Here is a 16,916-nt window from a genome sequence, read left to right as displayed (position 1 = left end):
ATCACGAGGATAAAGCCGCAGATGTACGGAATAAAGATGTTTAAGGAATAATTTAATTAACAAGATTTTACTACATTGTGATTTAATATCAAAGAATTTTTTTAATTGTTTAAATTATTACACATTAACATTAGTAAAATCATATTAACACTTAGGCCGGACCCTGTTTGTGCAATTTATTGAAAAATATTTTATTAATTTAAAATGAAATGTTTACATGAAATGGTCGAGTAATTCACAATACATAGCTATCTTTTCTTACTTCGATCTGTTTGTCTTGTGTTACAGTATGGAGCCATTACCATTGCTACTTAGAAGGCCTTTAACGGTATCACCAACAGTACCTACCAGATTGCCATCAGAGGCACCCTTACCAACAGATCCTCCAACTCCTTCAAGAAGTCCTCCAACTACATTACCAGCGCCACTCGCTGTATTACTACCTTTACTCTTATCACTACCCACGCCCAAACGCAGAATATCTTGACCACCTAACATTAATTTAAGTAAATCATTGTGATCTAACAAACTTAAATCTATAAGACCTTCATCTTTATTCTTATTGTTGCTTTTATTATTGTCAGAACCTACGCCTACACGCAGAATATCAAGACCAGATAACATTAGTTTAACTAAGTCGTTGCTGTCTAACAAACTTAAGTCTACAAGCCCTTCGTCATTTCCCTTATTACCACTGCGACTTCCCGACCCACCATGGCCACCATTAGAGCTACCAGGCCAACGGTGCCCTCCAGATCCAGGCGCACCACGGTCACCGGACCAACCATGATCTCCAAATCCATGTCCTCCAGACCAACCGTGACCTCCATACCCATCATGTCCTGTGAATCCACCATGCCCTCCAGAATAACCACTGCCACCACGTTGAGCTGTGGTAAATACTAACGCGTTGACCAACTTGTCAATGATCTCTCCAACGTTAATAACGTTATGATAGTTATCTTTATGCGATGCACTATCGCAGTCATTTTCCAAAAGTTTTGATAACAATAGCAACTGGTTAAAATCCTCTCCTGGATTAGCACATGGAGTCGTTTCCGAGGGACGCGTTGGCATATAAGTGTAGACGGGGCGGCCGAGGTGTTGCGCTTCGATCAGCTATCGACGACAAAAAGCAACAAATATAAAAACTGTATTTTATGCAAATTAATATTTCTGATAATTACTATTCTCCTATTAAAATGTGTCCTGGAAATATTTCCAAAACTGTTGCCATGAATTTAAACTGACGTGTACTGAAATGATGGTAGGTAAAATTCTTTTTGGGGTATTGGTAACACAATTATAATTATTTTAGATTATTCGGATTACATTTTATGGAATCTGTACTCATTCGTACGCATGTAAAACGTACGTAAAAAAATGATATAAACATACTCCGTTGAACTTAATTATTTACATACATTAAACAGATATAAGACGTTTAGGTACAAAAAAATATAACAATTCAGTAAAACTAGGTAAGATCACATTATACAAGGGGTTCTTCTAAAACTAAATAAGAGAGTGATATATTACTTACGCCACAAAGAACTGCAATACAAGTCAAGGGGAGCATAGGAAAATACGCCATAATTAATTGATAAAATATAGAATTCATTTATTTACTATACATGTCCTATATATAAACCCTCTATTGCAACAGTACTAACATTCTGGTACAGTCAGTGATAAAATTAATTTAAGCAATAAATTAAATTATTTTAGCTTTACCACACATTTCATGTTTGAAGAATTTGTTTGTTGAACGTTTATTATATATTCTAAACAAACTGTTATAATCTACAGATACGATCTTGATATGTTGACGGATTCGATTAGTCGCACGGTTCAAATATTTGTTTTCATAATTATAATTGTCTGAATCGGTCTGGGTGTTTTCTATGTATCTAGTCTAGCATCCATAACAAAGATCTGCTTATCTAGGTGCTGCGTGAATTGTTCGTATAATATAAGCTTTTATAAAATATACCGTCTAATAGATATAGCCCTGAAATATTATAATTACTCTAATTGGTTTAATTCTTTTATTTTGAATGCAATGCAAGAAAAACAATAAACGTGAATGATTTAAAAATTATATCTAACAGTTCTGTACTTTGCTGTACGTGTAGGAGTGTTCATTTTGTAATATCAACATTCTTTATGATATTAATATGTTTTAGAAGGAATCGTCACGTTTACGAGTAACGAACAAAGGTAAATAATTATCAGTAGTTGTACGGCCGAATTTTCAATACCGTTACAAAAGGAAGTAAGGCAGTATATATATAATTATATAGCTAGGTTAAAAAATATAATTTCTTGCCCAACTCGATTTTATAATTTATTACAATTTACGTATTTTAATACAACAATAAAGATAAGTTATTTAAATATAATGGACACAGGTCCAAAACAGAAAAGACAAATAAATCCACGATGCAAAGCAAATATATTTTCAGTTTTAACGTTCGGGTACGTATCGTAGATTCGATACAAACGATTATAGAAACCACCTATTACTATATAAAAAATATACCTACGTATGTTACTTATTACATTTACGCAATCTTTTCTACTGGTTGTAGTCCAAGTTCCGATGCAAAATGGGAAGAGGAGATTACAGTTTATCATTCTTGACGAACCTTTTCAGATTCTTCCCATAAATATTTAAATGAATTCTATAGTACGTACATACAAAAACCAGTTTAAGTAGAGTTTTTAAAAGTTCGACTACGTTGGTTGCTTCGGACTCGTCTATTTCAGTTGCTAAGGAGTTTGCTTGATCATATTTTTTAGCAATTAACCATCTAATCTATCTATTTATAAATATATATTTTTAAGAGATTCAATAAAATTTACTTCACTAACTCGTAGTAAAACTAGTAGATATACGTTAATATAATGTTTCCTTAGTTTAGATAATCTTTTTTAAAATGAAAAATAATCAGTGAGTTACTCATTCGAAAAGTAGGTGGTGGCACGAATACGAATGTAGCAAAATGAAATACAGTAACCAACTAAGTCCGTTGTAAATTTTAAATAAATATTCACACAATTTTTCAATAGATGGACGTTAGAAACATTCAAACTTGGTTACAACCGTGACATCAAGGAAAGTGATCTGTATGGACCATTACCGGAACACCGTTCAGATGTCTTAGGTGAATTATTTTCTCCTTATAAACATAGTAATAGTAGTTAAAAGTACCTATATATGTAATTATATAATACAATTATGTAGTTTGTACACTTTTTTGAAGGTAGGAATTTTTAAAGTGTCGATTTTACAAATTGGTATGTTTCGCGAGGATTATTGTTTTATTAATAATTATTGTTAGATTAGAGGCACCATTGCTAACCATAATACATACTGTAAATGTACCGATAGAGCACGCAGTTACACCACTCCATATTCAACTATAAAAAAGAAATAAGTAGGTGTCTGACTAATTAAATTCTTACTAGAAGTATCTTTTTTATGAAATTAAAGTGACAAGCTAGCTGAAGGCTCGACCTATGGTATATCGGCGCTATCGCAGTTGGAGAGGACCACGGTCATTACGTTATCATGTGATGAGTGTATAACTGTTTGGTAAAATTAAATTAAGTGACCGATTACATTTCCTGATCAAAAGACCAATTAATTGCAATATTTCGTATAAGGTGATGCCCTCCAAAGAACTTGGGATAGAGAAGTCGAACAGAGGCTAGCAGATGGTTCCAAGCCCAGCTTGTGGAAGGTCCTTCTCAAAGTGTTCGGTCCTGAGCTCATGTTGTATGGCTTAATACTTGCAGCAATGGAATTTTTGATCAGGTATATGTTTAAAACACTTTATGTCCTGGTATTTATGTAGTTATTCAGAAGATTCAGTGCTACGATTTACCCTGTATAGGGGAGGTGGTGGCAAGATGGGGTACTTAAGCTTTAAAGGTCTGTAATATAAAAAATTACATAGTGAAACAATCATATTTATTTTTTAAATAACAACTAATTAATATTATTCTTAGGTATATTTGGTGTCATTAGGAACTTTAGGTAACACATTTGAGAGAAAAAAAATAAAATAAAAAAAAGGTATTTTGCCCCGTCTTGCCCCATGGTGCTGGTAAGATGGGGTACCCCCCTGAGGTAAGATGGGGTGATGAAAATGATCCTATGATCTCTGTAGAACAATGATTATTCGAGCTGGCAGAACACGTAGACATGGATGACTTCATCATCATCATCATCATCATCATCATCTTATTTCTACGCAGCTATTATGAGTCCATCTTCCACTTAATGAGCATGATATCCACCCTTCAATGGAAACGGAACAAACTTCATCATAATACATACATGGTGTGTTCCCCCATCTTCACTTTCATCAGATGTTGAAACTCTTCATTGTTTTGCTGTTTTCGGTGATCGGCTATTCTTCTTTAATTTTTTATTTTGATCTTTTGTAGTAGTTTTCTTCTGTTTTTTTTTTTTATATTAATCTTTTCTCTTTTTTGTTTCTATTTTCTATAGTTTTTCTGTTCAGCTCTGTTTTTTTTTGTGGGCGATGACTTCTAATTATTTTTTGTAGGAGGCGACGTGACAATTGCTGTGTGTCCACGCTTTTTAGCAACACGAGAGAATTTCCTTAGGAAGCCTTAACTTTTCTCTCTATAACCCATTTTTTCATCCAAAACCGCTTGAACTCTTCGCTTCCCGCATGGATTCTTCGGATCACGACCGACGACGTTAATCGTAGAATCATTCTAAAAAGACAAACTCACAAAAACGAACTCATTTTTTGGAAAACAAACTAGAACCGAATTATTCTCATCAGTTACCCCATCTTGCCTGCAGAGCCCTTTTATATAAAAAAATAAATAAAAACAAAACAGTCAATAATATTTAAAGAACACAATGCCTACTTTTTTATAGATTAGTTTAAGCATCAATCACAACAACACCTCACCAGGTAACGTTATTTAACAAACCACAGTCACGTGTTAAGCCAGAAGAAAATGTGATAAGCAACTTGCAATAAAACACTTATTATGCATTTTTTTCGACACTGTGCACTTATGAACCACTAAACACACGGCGACTGATAAGTCTCATGGTGGCGCGTCGCACGATGATTGAAAGAGCGTGATTGATCAATTTGAACTGTAAATTTTGGTGGGTACCCCGTCTTACCCACTACTATCTTACCTCCATCTCCCCTAATAGAAATATTTTTATACTCTCTTGTTTAGGGTTTTTTACCTAACTTATGTAAAAACCACTTTGGGATTCCATTATTTGTCTGTAAACATAAATAATATTTTTTTTATAAGGCACTATATATTCAATGATTATTATTTTATGAAGATTTATTCTTTATATAGGCTACAGCAACCACTGTTTCTGGGTTTGTTACTACGATACTATAGCCCAACTCAAGAATTACACAATAGCACGTAAGTTTAGTATACAAAAGAATTATTATTTAGTGTTATGGCCTTAATCTTTCCTTCTTAAGTATTATCTGTGGTACCGATTAGATAGGAAAAAAGAGTGAATTTGTTTATACTAAAAACACAACCACTAAACTGGGAATGTAAATTATAGAATAAGTAATACCTTTTATTATTCATTTTACTAGAACCACAATAATAATACTTTGTTTGTATATTGAATTAGGCCAGTATTATCACTGAAATAATACAAAACCGGCGTAGTTCAATAAAAATTTACAAATTAATTTCAAATTTTAAGTTAATTCAATATTACGAATCAAATAGATTCACAATTAAATGAGATTGATAATACTTAATTTAATTGTCACTCTATCATCAAGTTACCAACACTCTAATTAACCCATAGGTCTACACAAAGAACTCGGTCTATAAAACATTCCCATTTGAATACACATTTAATATAAAAATCAAATTTTAATTAATTTTGTGAATTTAATTGAAAGTATTTCATTAAAATGAGACAAATAATTACAGAACAAATTCGACGTATATCTCCCGTCTATTCAACTATTACCATATGGAAGACAGTATCACGTGGGGAGAGGCCGTGTTCTTTTCGTGTGGTATCGTATTCTGTAGCGCAGTTAATGTGATGGTACAGCATCCATTCATGATGGGTGCAATGCATATAGGGATGAAAATGAGAGTTGCCGTGTGCAGTCTTATTTATAGAAAGGTAAAGAGATAAATTTAGGCCCTTTTTATTGAAATATTCTTAATCCACACCAATATAATATTATAAAAACGCTATACGGCTGATCTTTGGTGAAGATAAAGCACCAAGAGCACGACTATAAGCTATTTTATATGTCCAAAAACGCAGACGAAGTCGCGTATAACAGCTAGAAACATACATATAAATATGTTATATACTCGCATATGTATAAATAAGAACAGACACACTTTCTTGCTTATAATATTAGGATTTATTTATTCTACAATAACTAATTACTCTATGATATTTTGTCAATTTTGATATTTTGGATAAGGTCCCTTGCAATTCAGCATTAGTAAAGTTTCCTTGAATTAGAATCAATTTTAGAATTATGTCACGTAACCCAATAATATTATTTACAGGCTTTAAAAGTAAGCTTACAAGCTATATCTGAAAATAATGCAGGTTTAGTGGTGAACATAATGGCGAATGATGTTAACCGTTTTGATACGGGGCCGCTTTTCGTCCACTACCTTTGGATCGGACCTTGTGAAACTCTGGTGCGTATTTTAAAAACGATAATAAAAATATATGATCGCTATCGTGTATTGTTTACATAATTAAGATACTTACATTTCGCCAAGCACATTCAAACACCATGGCAAATAACCACACTGGCCCTCAACGCATCCACGTCTCTCACATTAGGTGCCACTGCTATCAATTTAAATCTCAGACATGTCCCTAGTCTGAGATTTAAATAAATACGCAAAGTTATTTACTTAATGTACAACCACGTATTTATAATATTGATATTTTATTTTTTCAGCTGATGACATTATATTTGTATAGAGAGATGGGTATGGCTGCAGTTTATGGAGCTTTGGTTATTATGGCTGTAGTACCCTTCCAAAGTATGCAACATAATTCACAAATTAGTACCTAGATACTAGAGTTAGTTTTAACAATTTATATTTTTCCTTTCTAGTATTTTTGGGAACTAGAACAGCCCGTTATAGAAAAGGGACTGCTTTAAAATCCGACGAAAGGGTGAGACTCATGAAAGAAATCTTAATGGGAATGGAAGTTATAAAAATGTATACATGGGAACAACCATTTCGAAAAATTCTTGACGATATTCGACGGTAGGAAATTCAGAACAAGAAATTAATTTACTCTAGTCTTCTATTGCTGGTGTCATGAAAATACTCGCAATCTCTACGTCAAATTGTGTTGTCACGTTTATACAACTGTATCCCTATAAGCTACACTAACTCGTATTTGATCTAATGAATTATTACGTCTGCTTCTTCTTTATCCTATTTATTAATATGTGATGAGGGAATGGTTTTGGCTTTAGTTTTTTAAGACCTGCCGCCTGCCTGACGTCAACCCTCCTTAGGCTTCTTTTTATGATCTTCCCCAGTAGCCCGATAGCCTCACCTTACAGTAATCTTCCAGGAAGGCTAATTTGATTTGAAATCAGAGTTTTCCATCTCCTTGTACTAATGACCTGATTATTTATTGTTATATTTTAGGGGCGAAATATACTACATCAAGATGACGTCATACATCCGGGGCATGATAATGTCCTTCATCATGTTCACATCTCGTTTTGGTATCTTCATCACTGTGCTGTTATATGTGAAATATATCAACAAAATCACTGTAGAAAATGTCTTCTTTCTTACTTGCTTTTACAATATTCTAAAGCAGACCATGACGTTATATTTTCCTCAAGCTATTAGTCAGGTATTGACTTCATACTTCATTGAAGTGTATAATAATTACAGTTTTATTGTAGGTACAATATAATCGCTTTTAAACATATGTCAACTTAAATGATAATTGACCGTATGAAACAGATAGCTGAAATGAACGTAGCCGTTCAGAGAATACGTGATTATTTATTGACCGAAGAGTGTTATCCTTCTGCTAAGAAATTAGAAGTTAATATAAAAAGTGTGACTCCTAAGAAGAAAGTCACTATAGGTAATTTAACAGATAAAAAAAATATAATAAAGTAGTATGAGAAGAAACATTAAAACAAAATATCTTTTCTAGTTGATCTTCTAAAATCACTTGATCATGCTACCAATAAGGAGACTCCGGGCCCTTCATACAAAAGGAAGGACAGAAAAGGTATGAACTGCTCACACAAATGCAGGTTTATATACCTACTCGTAATAATACTTAAATTGGCATACATAACCATTAATGCTAAAGATGTAGAGACACATACCACCATGAATACAAATACATAGTTAAGACTATTAAAAAACAAATCCACTCTAATATTTGTAGGACATACCTACCTCATAATTACGTGCGAAAACTTTTAAGTATCTATCTCTTAATTTTATAGAGCAAAAAGTTGAAGCAATAATCACATTCAATAAAGCCAATAGTCGTTGGATAAAGTCCTCTAAGAGAGATGCCGTGGAAGATATCGACTTAAAGGTAATGCTTATTAAAACTCTAATATTAAGATTATCAGAAACATTGTCTAGAGAATACATATTTTCAGATATTATCTGGTTCTACAACAACCATAATAGGAGCAGTTGGTTCAGGTAAATCTACCTTGCTGCATATGATGCTTAACGAATTACCGTGTTCCCAAGGCGATATGGAAATCATAGGATCTATAAGCTATGCCAGCCAGGATCCTTGGCTTTTCGTTGGCAAGTAAAATTATAATATCAATAACTAAAAAATTGCAAATTTTGGATAAGTACCTAACCCACTTTATAATTGATCTTCAAATTTTGTAATTTATAAGTCAATGCAGTTTAGTATTAGGCACACGATATAATAACATCTTTACCTACGTAATGCTAACATGCATAACATTCATAGGTACTATTCGTCAGAATATTTTGTTTGGACAACCTTTCAACAAATCTCGTTATATGGAAGTTTGTAAAGTCTGTGCTTTAGAAAGAGATATTTCATTATTTCCACATGGTGACAAAACTGTTGTTGGGGAACGTGGTGTCTCGTTAAGTGGAGGACAACGTGCCAGGATCAATCTAGCAAGAGCTATATACAAAGAAGTAAGATTCCATCATTGCAACTATACTTACACCACTATAAAATCCATACTAATATGATAAACGGATTTGGTTTTTTTATGTTTCTTTGTTTGATGACAAAAATATATTTGACCGATTTTAAAAATTCTTTCATCAATAGAAAGCTAAAACGCGATACTGTTAATAGGTACTAGGTACATATATTTTGAATTGCAAAACTAGCTAATGTTTATAGTAACCGCAATAAATTGTTGATTTAATCTCAATTACAGGCTGATATTTACTTATTGGACGATCCATTATCGGCTGTTGATTCTCAAGTAGCCAAGCATATATTTGAAAAATGTATAAAAGGGTTTGTTATTAAATATGAAATATCCTTATTTAACGTTATATTATGTACGACTACGGACTACTTGCAGTTAAGTGAAGCGAAGTACGTAGTAAACAACTGGAAAAGATTTACCGCAGATCGCGCTCAGTGGCAAATCTTGGAAAAGTCCAAATTCCAACAGCAGATTGATTATGATGATTCTCATTTAAGGTTCATTCTACATACATTACCAATTTCAGGTATCTTGAAGAAAAGACCGTAATATTAGTAACACACCAGCTACAGTTTATTAAGTCAGTAGATCAAATTATTATAATGGATAAAGGAAAAGTTATTGCTGAGGGAGGTTTTGAAGACTTGAATGTAATATTTAATCGAATATTATTTGCTACTTGCTAATTTTGCATAATACTATATCTATAAAACACTTCTAAAAATTATATATGCAATTTATTTAAGGAACAAGATTTAAAGATAATAGAATTAATGGCGGATAAAGGTCGGGAAGTGCGTGAAGAAGATGACACAAAAGTAAGACAGAGCATATCGATGTCACAACCGAGTACAGTCAGTTTACATCGACGACGCTGGTCCCTTTTATTCAATACTAGTGCCACAGTAAGCAGAAATTATTTTGTAAATTTTTAACAGACGTCATATATTTTTTTTTAAATTGGAACACAAATTACCTGGCGGTCCACCTCCAGGTCCCTATATAGGTACATAAACAACACCACGTATATCACGAGTATTATGACGGATATCATAAATATGACGCCCGAAGTATCTATGCACAAAAACTACTCCTCATGAGTTGCATAACTAAACGTTTGCGAGGAGTAGTTTTTATGAATCGTTGCCAAATCTCACTCTTCAACCGAAGCTTACACAAAGCTACACCTTATACAAAGTCTACCTCAGTAAAATAATTATATCAATATATTATTGCAGGAGCAGACACAGGAGGCAGAATTACAAACTACGGGTCGAGTACATGGCTCTGTCTACCGCGAATATTTTATGACTGCTGCTTCTTGTCCATATGTTACTGTTGTTTGCATCATGTTTATTCTGGCACAAGTTTGTGGAAGCACTTGCGATTATTGGATAAGTAGATGGTATAAGAATAATCTAATTTTAAAATTTTGTATTAAACTCCTAAATGACTTTGGATTTAAGACTCAGATCATATAAAAACCCTTATTTCAGGTCTTTTCCTGCACCATATTTCTTTCTTAATAGATCAAGGTGTTCTAATGTCCTTCTTACTGGTGATATATGAAGATTTGTAGTTGTCTTTGATTTCAGGAGTGAGGTTGAAGACCGATTAACGGGTGATTCCACTTTAGATAACCTCTTGTGGTCTCAACAAGGCCTCGTACGGAATGATTTCGTTTTGATTTTCGGCATAATTACATTAGCAACGATTATTGTAGCTTTAATTAGAGCACTTATTTTCTTTTCTCTGTGTATGAAGTCATCTATAAAGTAAGTGATTCCTTCCGTTTAATCATTATAAATTCTATATGCATACTACATAAAATACAGTTAATTATAAAAACAATTGGTATTCCACAGGCTTCATGACAAAATGTTTGAGAGCATATCACGGTCACCTATGAGTTTTTTTCACGCAAACCCCTCAGGAAGAATCCTAAACAGATTTAGCAAAGATATGGGTGCTGTTGATGAGTTGTTACCACAAGCCATGATTGATTGCTTTCAAGTTTGTACATTTATTTTTAATAGATAATAATAAATACATCAAGAATTCAGATTAATTTCATGGAAGTAACTTATTTTCAGATCCTTTTGAATTTGATCGGTGTCATAGTGGTGATCTTGATGGCCGATATCACGTTATTGATACCAGTTATAACTGCTCTGATAATATTTTATATTTTGCGTATAATTTACATACGAACTACAGGGGCCGTTAAACGTTTAGAAGGAATAAGTAAATATTAATTAAATATTTTCTTTCTTATATTATTTACACAAAATTAAACCCTACCTAGGTTGTCAGAAATCAGTTCGAACTTGATACATATATGTAATGTATATGTAATATCTTATCGTATCTTTTCTAATTTCAAACTTATGTGGAATGTTCATTTTACATTAAATAGGGTTAAGTCTAGTGTTGGGTTATCACCTTAATTATAGTATTTTGTCAAATAAAGTTATTAAACATTAAAATGAAATATAAACACGTAAGCTGATAATGAAATGGTCCTCCGCGAATTATTTTCGTCAGCTCGCAGCCCTGTCTTCAGTCACGTAAACGCCACAGTCCTCGGACTGGCCACAATCCGTTCGTTCGGTGCTGAATTGCTATTAACCAGGGAGTTCGACCGACATCAGGACTTGCACAGTGCGGCGTGGTACCTGTTCATATCATGCAGCCGCGCGTTCGGATACTTCCTCGACGTTATCTGCTTATTGTTCATTATATGCGTCACATTTAGCTGTTTGATGAAGACTGGTTTGTATTTCTGGACTTTCACACATTACAGATTTTAAAAACGACAAATTTTTTTAAATTATGTTTACATAACAAAAATACACTTATTTTCCAAATATTATCCTTAATTTAATATGTAGTATAATAGACTAGCTGTTAGTCGCGACATCATACTTATGCTTTTTTGTGATAAAAAATATATTATCACAATAAAGCATACGACTAATGCAGCTGAAACAGAAACTAAATGTTACATTACAATTTAAGCAGGTATGCATTGCACATAATATACCTACATAGATATCTGTACCGTGTCTCTATAATAATATTAATACCCCTGGACAAATCACACGACGCCATCTAGTCCTAAGGTATGCAGAGTTTGTGTTATGTGTACTAGACAACTGATATAAATGTATAGATATTTTTTTTGTAAATACATACTTATTTAATATATATCTCAACATTGTATAGATATGGAGAGTAGCCATGTAGGCTTAGCAATCACTCAGTCAATATCTTTGACTGGTATTTTTCAATGGGGCATGCGACAATCAGCAGAAATGGAAAACCAAATGACGAGCGTCGAAAGAGTTTTAGAGTACACCAAGCTGACTTTAGAGCCTGCTTTAAGAAGTGTAAGACAATAATGATTAACATAATCTAACAGAAGCATACTTTGTATAACTCTTAGCCGACAAGCAGCTTGCTTTCTAATAAATGCGTTTTTCGGTTAATAGGCGAAATAAAACAGTAAAATTGAAGTATAACAGTTACGACCTCTTAGTCGTACGAGGAATTTCACGGTCATAATAACGTGATATCCATATTGCTGTGCATTTAGGTACCTATAGCTATAGGCGATTTTTACCACTTACCATCAGGTGGAACGTTAGGTTATTCGCATAATAACAAGGTAGAGATAGACCAGCGATTTCCCGGGACTTTGTTTTTTTTAGATAAAAAACTAAATTAAAATCTATTTAGCCGTTTAGTTGTGAAAAGATAAGTGAGTTCTGTCTATTACAATCGACAAACACTCTTTTGCATTTATAATATTAGTATATATCTACCTAATGTAGTATGTAATATGACATAGTATTAAATTAGTTCAAAACGTGAAATAAATATGTTGTAAAATTCATTTTAGAAATAGATTTACGTAAGTAAATAATAAAATGTATTGCAGACTCCAGAAAAAATACCTCCTAACGATTGGCCCTCGCAGGGGACCATAAATTTCAATAATCTCAGTTTGAAGTATTCTCCAGACGGAAATTATGTATTACACAAGTTAGCCTTAAATATTCAACCTCAGGAAAAGGTATACCTACCCATACCAATTATTTCCATCAATTTAGCTATTAAATGATATTAAAATCTTTATTGAAATTATAGAAAATGATAGGCGACGAATACATGATATAACCCCATATGATGAATATGGAATCTGCAAATTATCAATCAAATGAAATAGACGGGCAATCAATCTGTCTCAAATTGACAATAATAATGCGTAGTACGAGGAAAGGGATTGTTAGTAATGTGAACTAATTACCCCATCGCTAGCAATGTATCAAGTTAGGTTGACCTCCCCGCACTTCGTTTTGGAAACCATCGTGAAAAATTCCTTGTAAATTTGTCACGACGTTCCAACTGACTTGACTTCATGCTCATCTTATCATCCTCTACTGGTGTCCCGACAGCGTAAATCGTCAACGCAGAGAAAAGCACCGTAGCATAAAATTAATAGTAATAAAAAAAATGCATACCCATTTTGACAAGTCTCACCTAAGTCTAGTCAAGTTAAAAACTAGCAATTAAATATAGGAAATTATTCTTGGATGCTACAATGTTACGACTAAAGTATAAGTGCGAAATTTCCTACTTCTCCATCATAAAAAGGTGTACCTACATCCAATTTTCGTAAAAAGGTGTACCAAGTTTTTCCTTCACGTACTAATATCATGATAACTGTTGCACAGATTGGTATAGTAGGCCGGACTGGTGCTGGCAAATCATCAATAATACAAGCTTTATTCAGGCTGGCGTATTTAGAAGGGATCATTATGATAGATGGCATAGACATCTCGACGATTGGTCTTCATGATCTTAGGGAAAAAATATCAATCATACCTCAGGTAGTAAATTAAAAAATTAATCTACGTTAAAAAGAATTCACACCTAAATAAATTTAACTAAAGTTTTTAAGAACCAACTTTCAACGGTATTATATGATATACAGATTTGTTTACTTGTATTTATGTGGTGTTCTTCCCTTAAGTAGAGTTCTGCTTCGGTACATTGCAATGATTTCTTCAATACTCTATATGTAAACCTAAAACAATTAATATGTTTAGGAGCCAGTTTTATTCAGTGGCAATATAAGGAAAAATTTGGATCCATTTGACGAATATCCGGACGAACTATTATTGAAGGCTATAGATAACGTGGAACTTCAATCCGGATATGAAGGCACAGGTAATATACTATAGATAAAACCGTAATTATTTCTACACTAAAATTTATTGCCATATTACATAAAACTATGTTCTCCCGGAATATTTTCAAATTATATTAATAAACCAATTATATATAAATAAAGTTTTAAAACTTTCTTATTATTTTTAATTGCGTATATATTACGTATTCAATTTCAATAATCTAGCATCTCACGAAAGTCTTGCCGGGAATTTAACATGATGGTTTCAAAGTGGAACCGCGTGAAAGTCAACCTGACAGTCTATTGCTAGCAATGTGGTTATTACTCCACACCTTACTAACAATCCCTTCGCCCTACAATTAATATTACAGAGGCGCTATACAAGCAAGTTGCAGAAGGCGGCACAAACTTTAGCGTCGGGCAACGCCAACTGGTGTGCCTGGCGCGGGCTATAGTGCATAACAATAGAATCTTGGTGCTGGACGAGGCGACCGCTAACGTGGACGCGCAGACAGATGCTCTCATACAGACTGCCATAAGGCAACACTTCAGGGACTGCACTGTGCTCACTATTGCACATAGATTGAATACTGTTATTGATTCGGACAAGGTTGGGTTCGATCCCCACATTATAAAAATATTTGTATTCACTAGTATATGTTTGTTTTTTGATAAACAATTCACACAGCGCCATTTAATCCCAAGCTAAGAAGAGCTTAAGTTATGGGTACTAGACACTGATTTAAATACATACTCAGATATTTTTTTTGTAAATACCTACATAATAAACATAGTAAACACTCATACTCATAAATACAATAGTTTGTATCGTCCGAGGTAACGTTAATATTTTTTTATTTATTTACTTAAAACAGAAAAATATGTGTACTAATTTACTGAAGAAACGATGATATTCAGAGAAGTATAAAACTGTGTTGCGAATATCGACGGCCTCCATAGAGTTTAATTAATTAAAAAAAAATCCTATCTCGTTACCCATCACGTATTGTCAAATAAAATTTACAAAATATTTAAATTTACCAAAACAAATAAAATTTAACTTATGCTAAACCGCTTGTCAACCGGACTATTAGGAAGTAAGTAGATAGGTATAATTAAAATTGGTAAGGAATTAGAAAAAATATAATGTAACACGGTACGTAGACGTTATCTGTATTTGTTAACAAAAACAGGTACGTTAAGAAATTAAAAAAATATAGGTATACATTACTTTATTGTAAATACTACAGAAATTATCTCTATTCAATATAAACATTGTATTAAACTTTTACGAATAGATGTATTATAATTTTATTGCAATATTCTGAATTTTGAAAACATATATCTTATACATATATAATTTGCAGATCCTAGTACTGGACGCTGGCCGGCTGATGGAGTTCGATCACCCACACATACTCCTTCAGAACAAAAAGGGACACTTCCGAAGGATGGTAGCCGAAACAGGGCCAGCAATGGCGTCATTACTCCATAAACTCGCCGCCCAAGTAATCGAATCTATATTTTGGTATATAATAGTACTAGAGCGGGGAGAAAGAAATAGCAAATATCCCGTCAAGTCAACATCCACGCTATTCTCATTGTAAAATTCATCGTAGATATCTTTAATGTATTTACAAAGGCTTCTTTGTTTTTGTTTATAAGTTAAATTTTATTTGTTTATTTAAACTTAGATATTTTGTAAATTTTATTAGACAATACGTGATTAACGGGTAACGAGATAGCATTTTTTTTTTTAATTTATTAAACTCTGGAGGGCGTCAATATTCGCAACACAGTTTTATACTTCTCTGAATATCATCGTTTCTTCAGTAAATTAGTACACATATTTTTCTGTTTTAAGTAAATAAATAAAAATAAAATAAAATAAATATTAACGTTATGCGTTGCTAACTAAGAGTAAGATGTCATGCCTCTTATCCTGTAATTTCTCTACCTAATTGTATCCTACAACGGAAACATATTACAAAGCAAGCTACTTGGTTGCTGAAATAGATGATACGTCTAGTTAATTAAGAAATTTTAGCAAATTCGCTGAAATCGATTAACTGTCCTAATTTTTATAATTTATTGGTAGCTTACGAGTACAGGAGGACGCTATTCTGTCAGTGTTATTCACAAAAGAAAAACTTCCATAAAGCTTATCTTATTTGCAATCCACACATATACATATATATAGGTACATTTTTATCTATAAGACATGTGCAACTGCAAAAAACTATACTGTAATATTCAGTCTCTTATCTATCTGCGTATCAAACAACATTATTATATTAACCGATTTCAATAAAGAAAAAAAATATTTGACAAAATCAAACAGCCGATATTCCTCTCCGTTTGTTTCAGAATTATAAAATGAAGCATTCAACTTAGGAGTGAACTAATAAATGACAAGATATTATTATTATAAATATAATATGTAATAATTTAATATACTTATTACAATAACAATAACTCTATTC

General features: G+C 32.9%; 2 protein-coding genes across 3 annotated transcripts; one reads left to right on the top strand and one right to left on the bottom strand.

Moving 5' to 3' along the window:
- Positions 1-282: 282 nt before the first annotated feature.
- Positions 283-1,594, bottom strand: LOC131844547 (uncharacterized PE-PGRS family protein PE_PGRS36-like). Its single transcript, XM_059193461.1, has 2 exons — positions 1,544-1,594; positions 283-1,119 (listed from the first exon to the last, which is right to left on the bottom strand). Exons 1-2 carry the CDS (start codon positions 1,592-1,594, stop codon positions 283-285), a joined length of 888 nt encoding a protein of 295 aa, XP_059049444.1.
- Positions 1,595-2,382: 788 nt separating this feature from the next.
- Positions 2,383-16,883, top strand: LOC131844498 (probable multidrug resistance-associated protein lethal(2)03659). Of its 2 annotated transcripts, XM_059193404.1 has the most exons (28): positions 2,383-2,478; positions 3,073-3,167; positions 3,670-3,820; positions 5,371-5,442; positions 5,977-6,178; positions 6,580-6,717; positions 6,987-7,071; positions 7,146-7,302; positions 7,696-7,909; positions 8,023-8,149; positions 8,523-8,617; positions 8,685-8,841; positions 9,017-9,213; positions 9,465-9,547; positions 9,766-9,889; positions 9,986-10,144; positions 10,478-10,644; positions 10,835-11,014; positions 11,105-11,252; positions 11,333-11,483; positions 11,784-12,011; positions 12,465-12,628; positions 13,180-13,314; positions 13,976-14,131; positions 14,351-14,471; positions 14,805-15,043; positions 15,801-15,941; positions 16,801-16,883. In XM_059193404.1, exons 1-28 carry the CDS (start codon positions 2,402-2,404, stop codon positions 16,825-16,827), a joined length of 3,990 nt encoding a protein of 1,329 aa, XP_059049387.1. In that variant the 5' UTR covers positions 2,383-2,401; the 3' UTR covers positions 16,828-16,883. The 2 variants fall into 2 exon arrangements, with proteins under 2 accessions (XP_059049387.1, XP_059049388.1); XM_059193405.1 differs by lacking the exon at positions 14,805-15,043.
- Positions 16,884-16,916: the final 33 nt, after the last annotated feature.

This window comes from Achroia grisella, unplaced genomic scaffold, assembly GCF_030625045.1.
Source record: "Achroia grisella isolate CSIRO2021 unplaced genomic scaffold, CSIRO_AGI_Agris_v1 utg402, whole genome shotgun sequence".
Lineage (NCBI taxonomy): Eukaryota > Metazoa > Arthropoda > Insecta > Lepidoptera > Pyralidae > Achroia > Achroia grisella.
The sequence above is the reverse complement of the archived record's forward strand: the minus strand, read 5'-3'. Positions and strand labels throughout refer to the sequence as shown.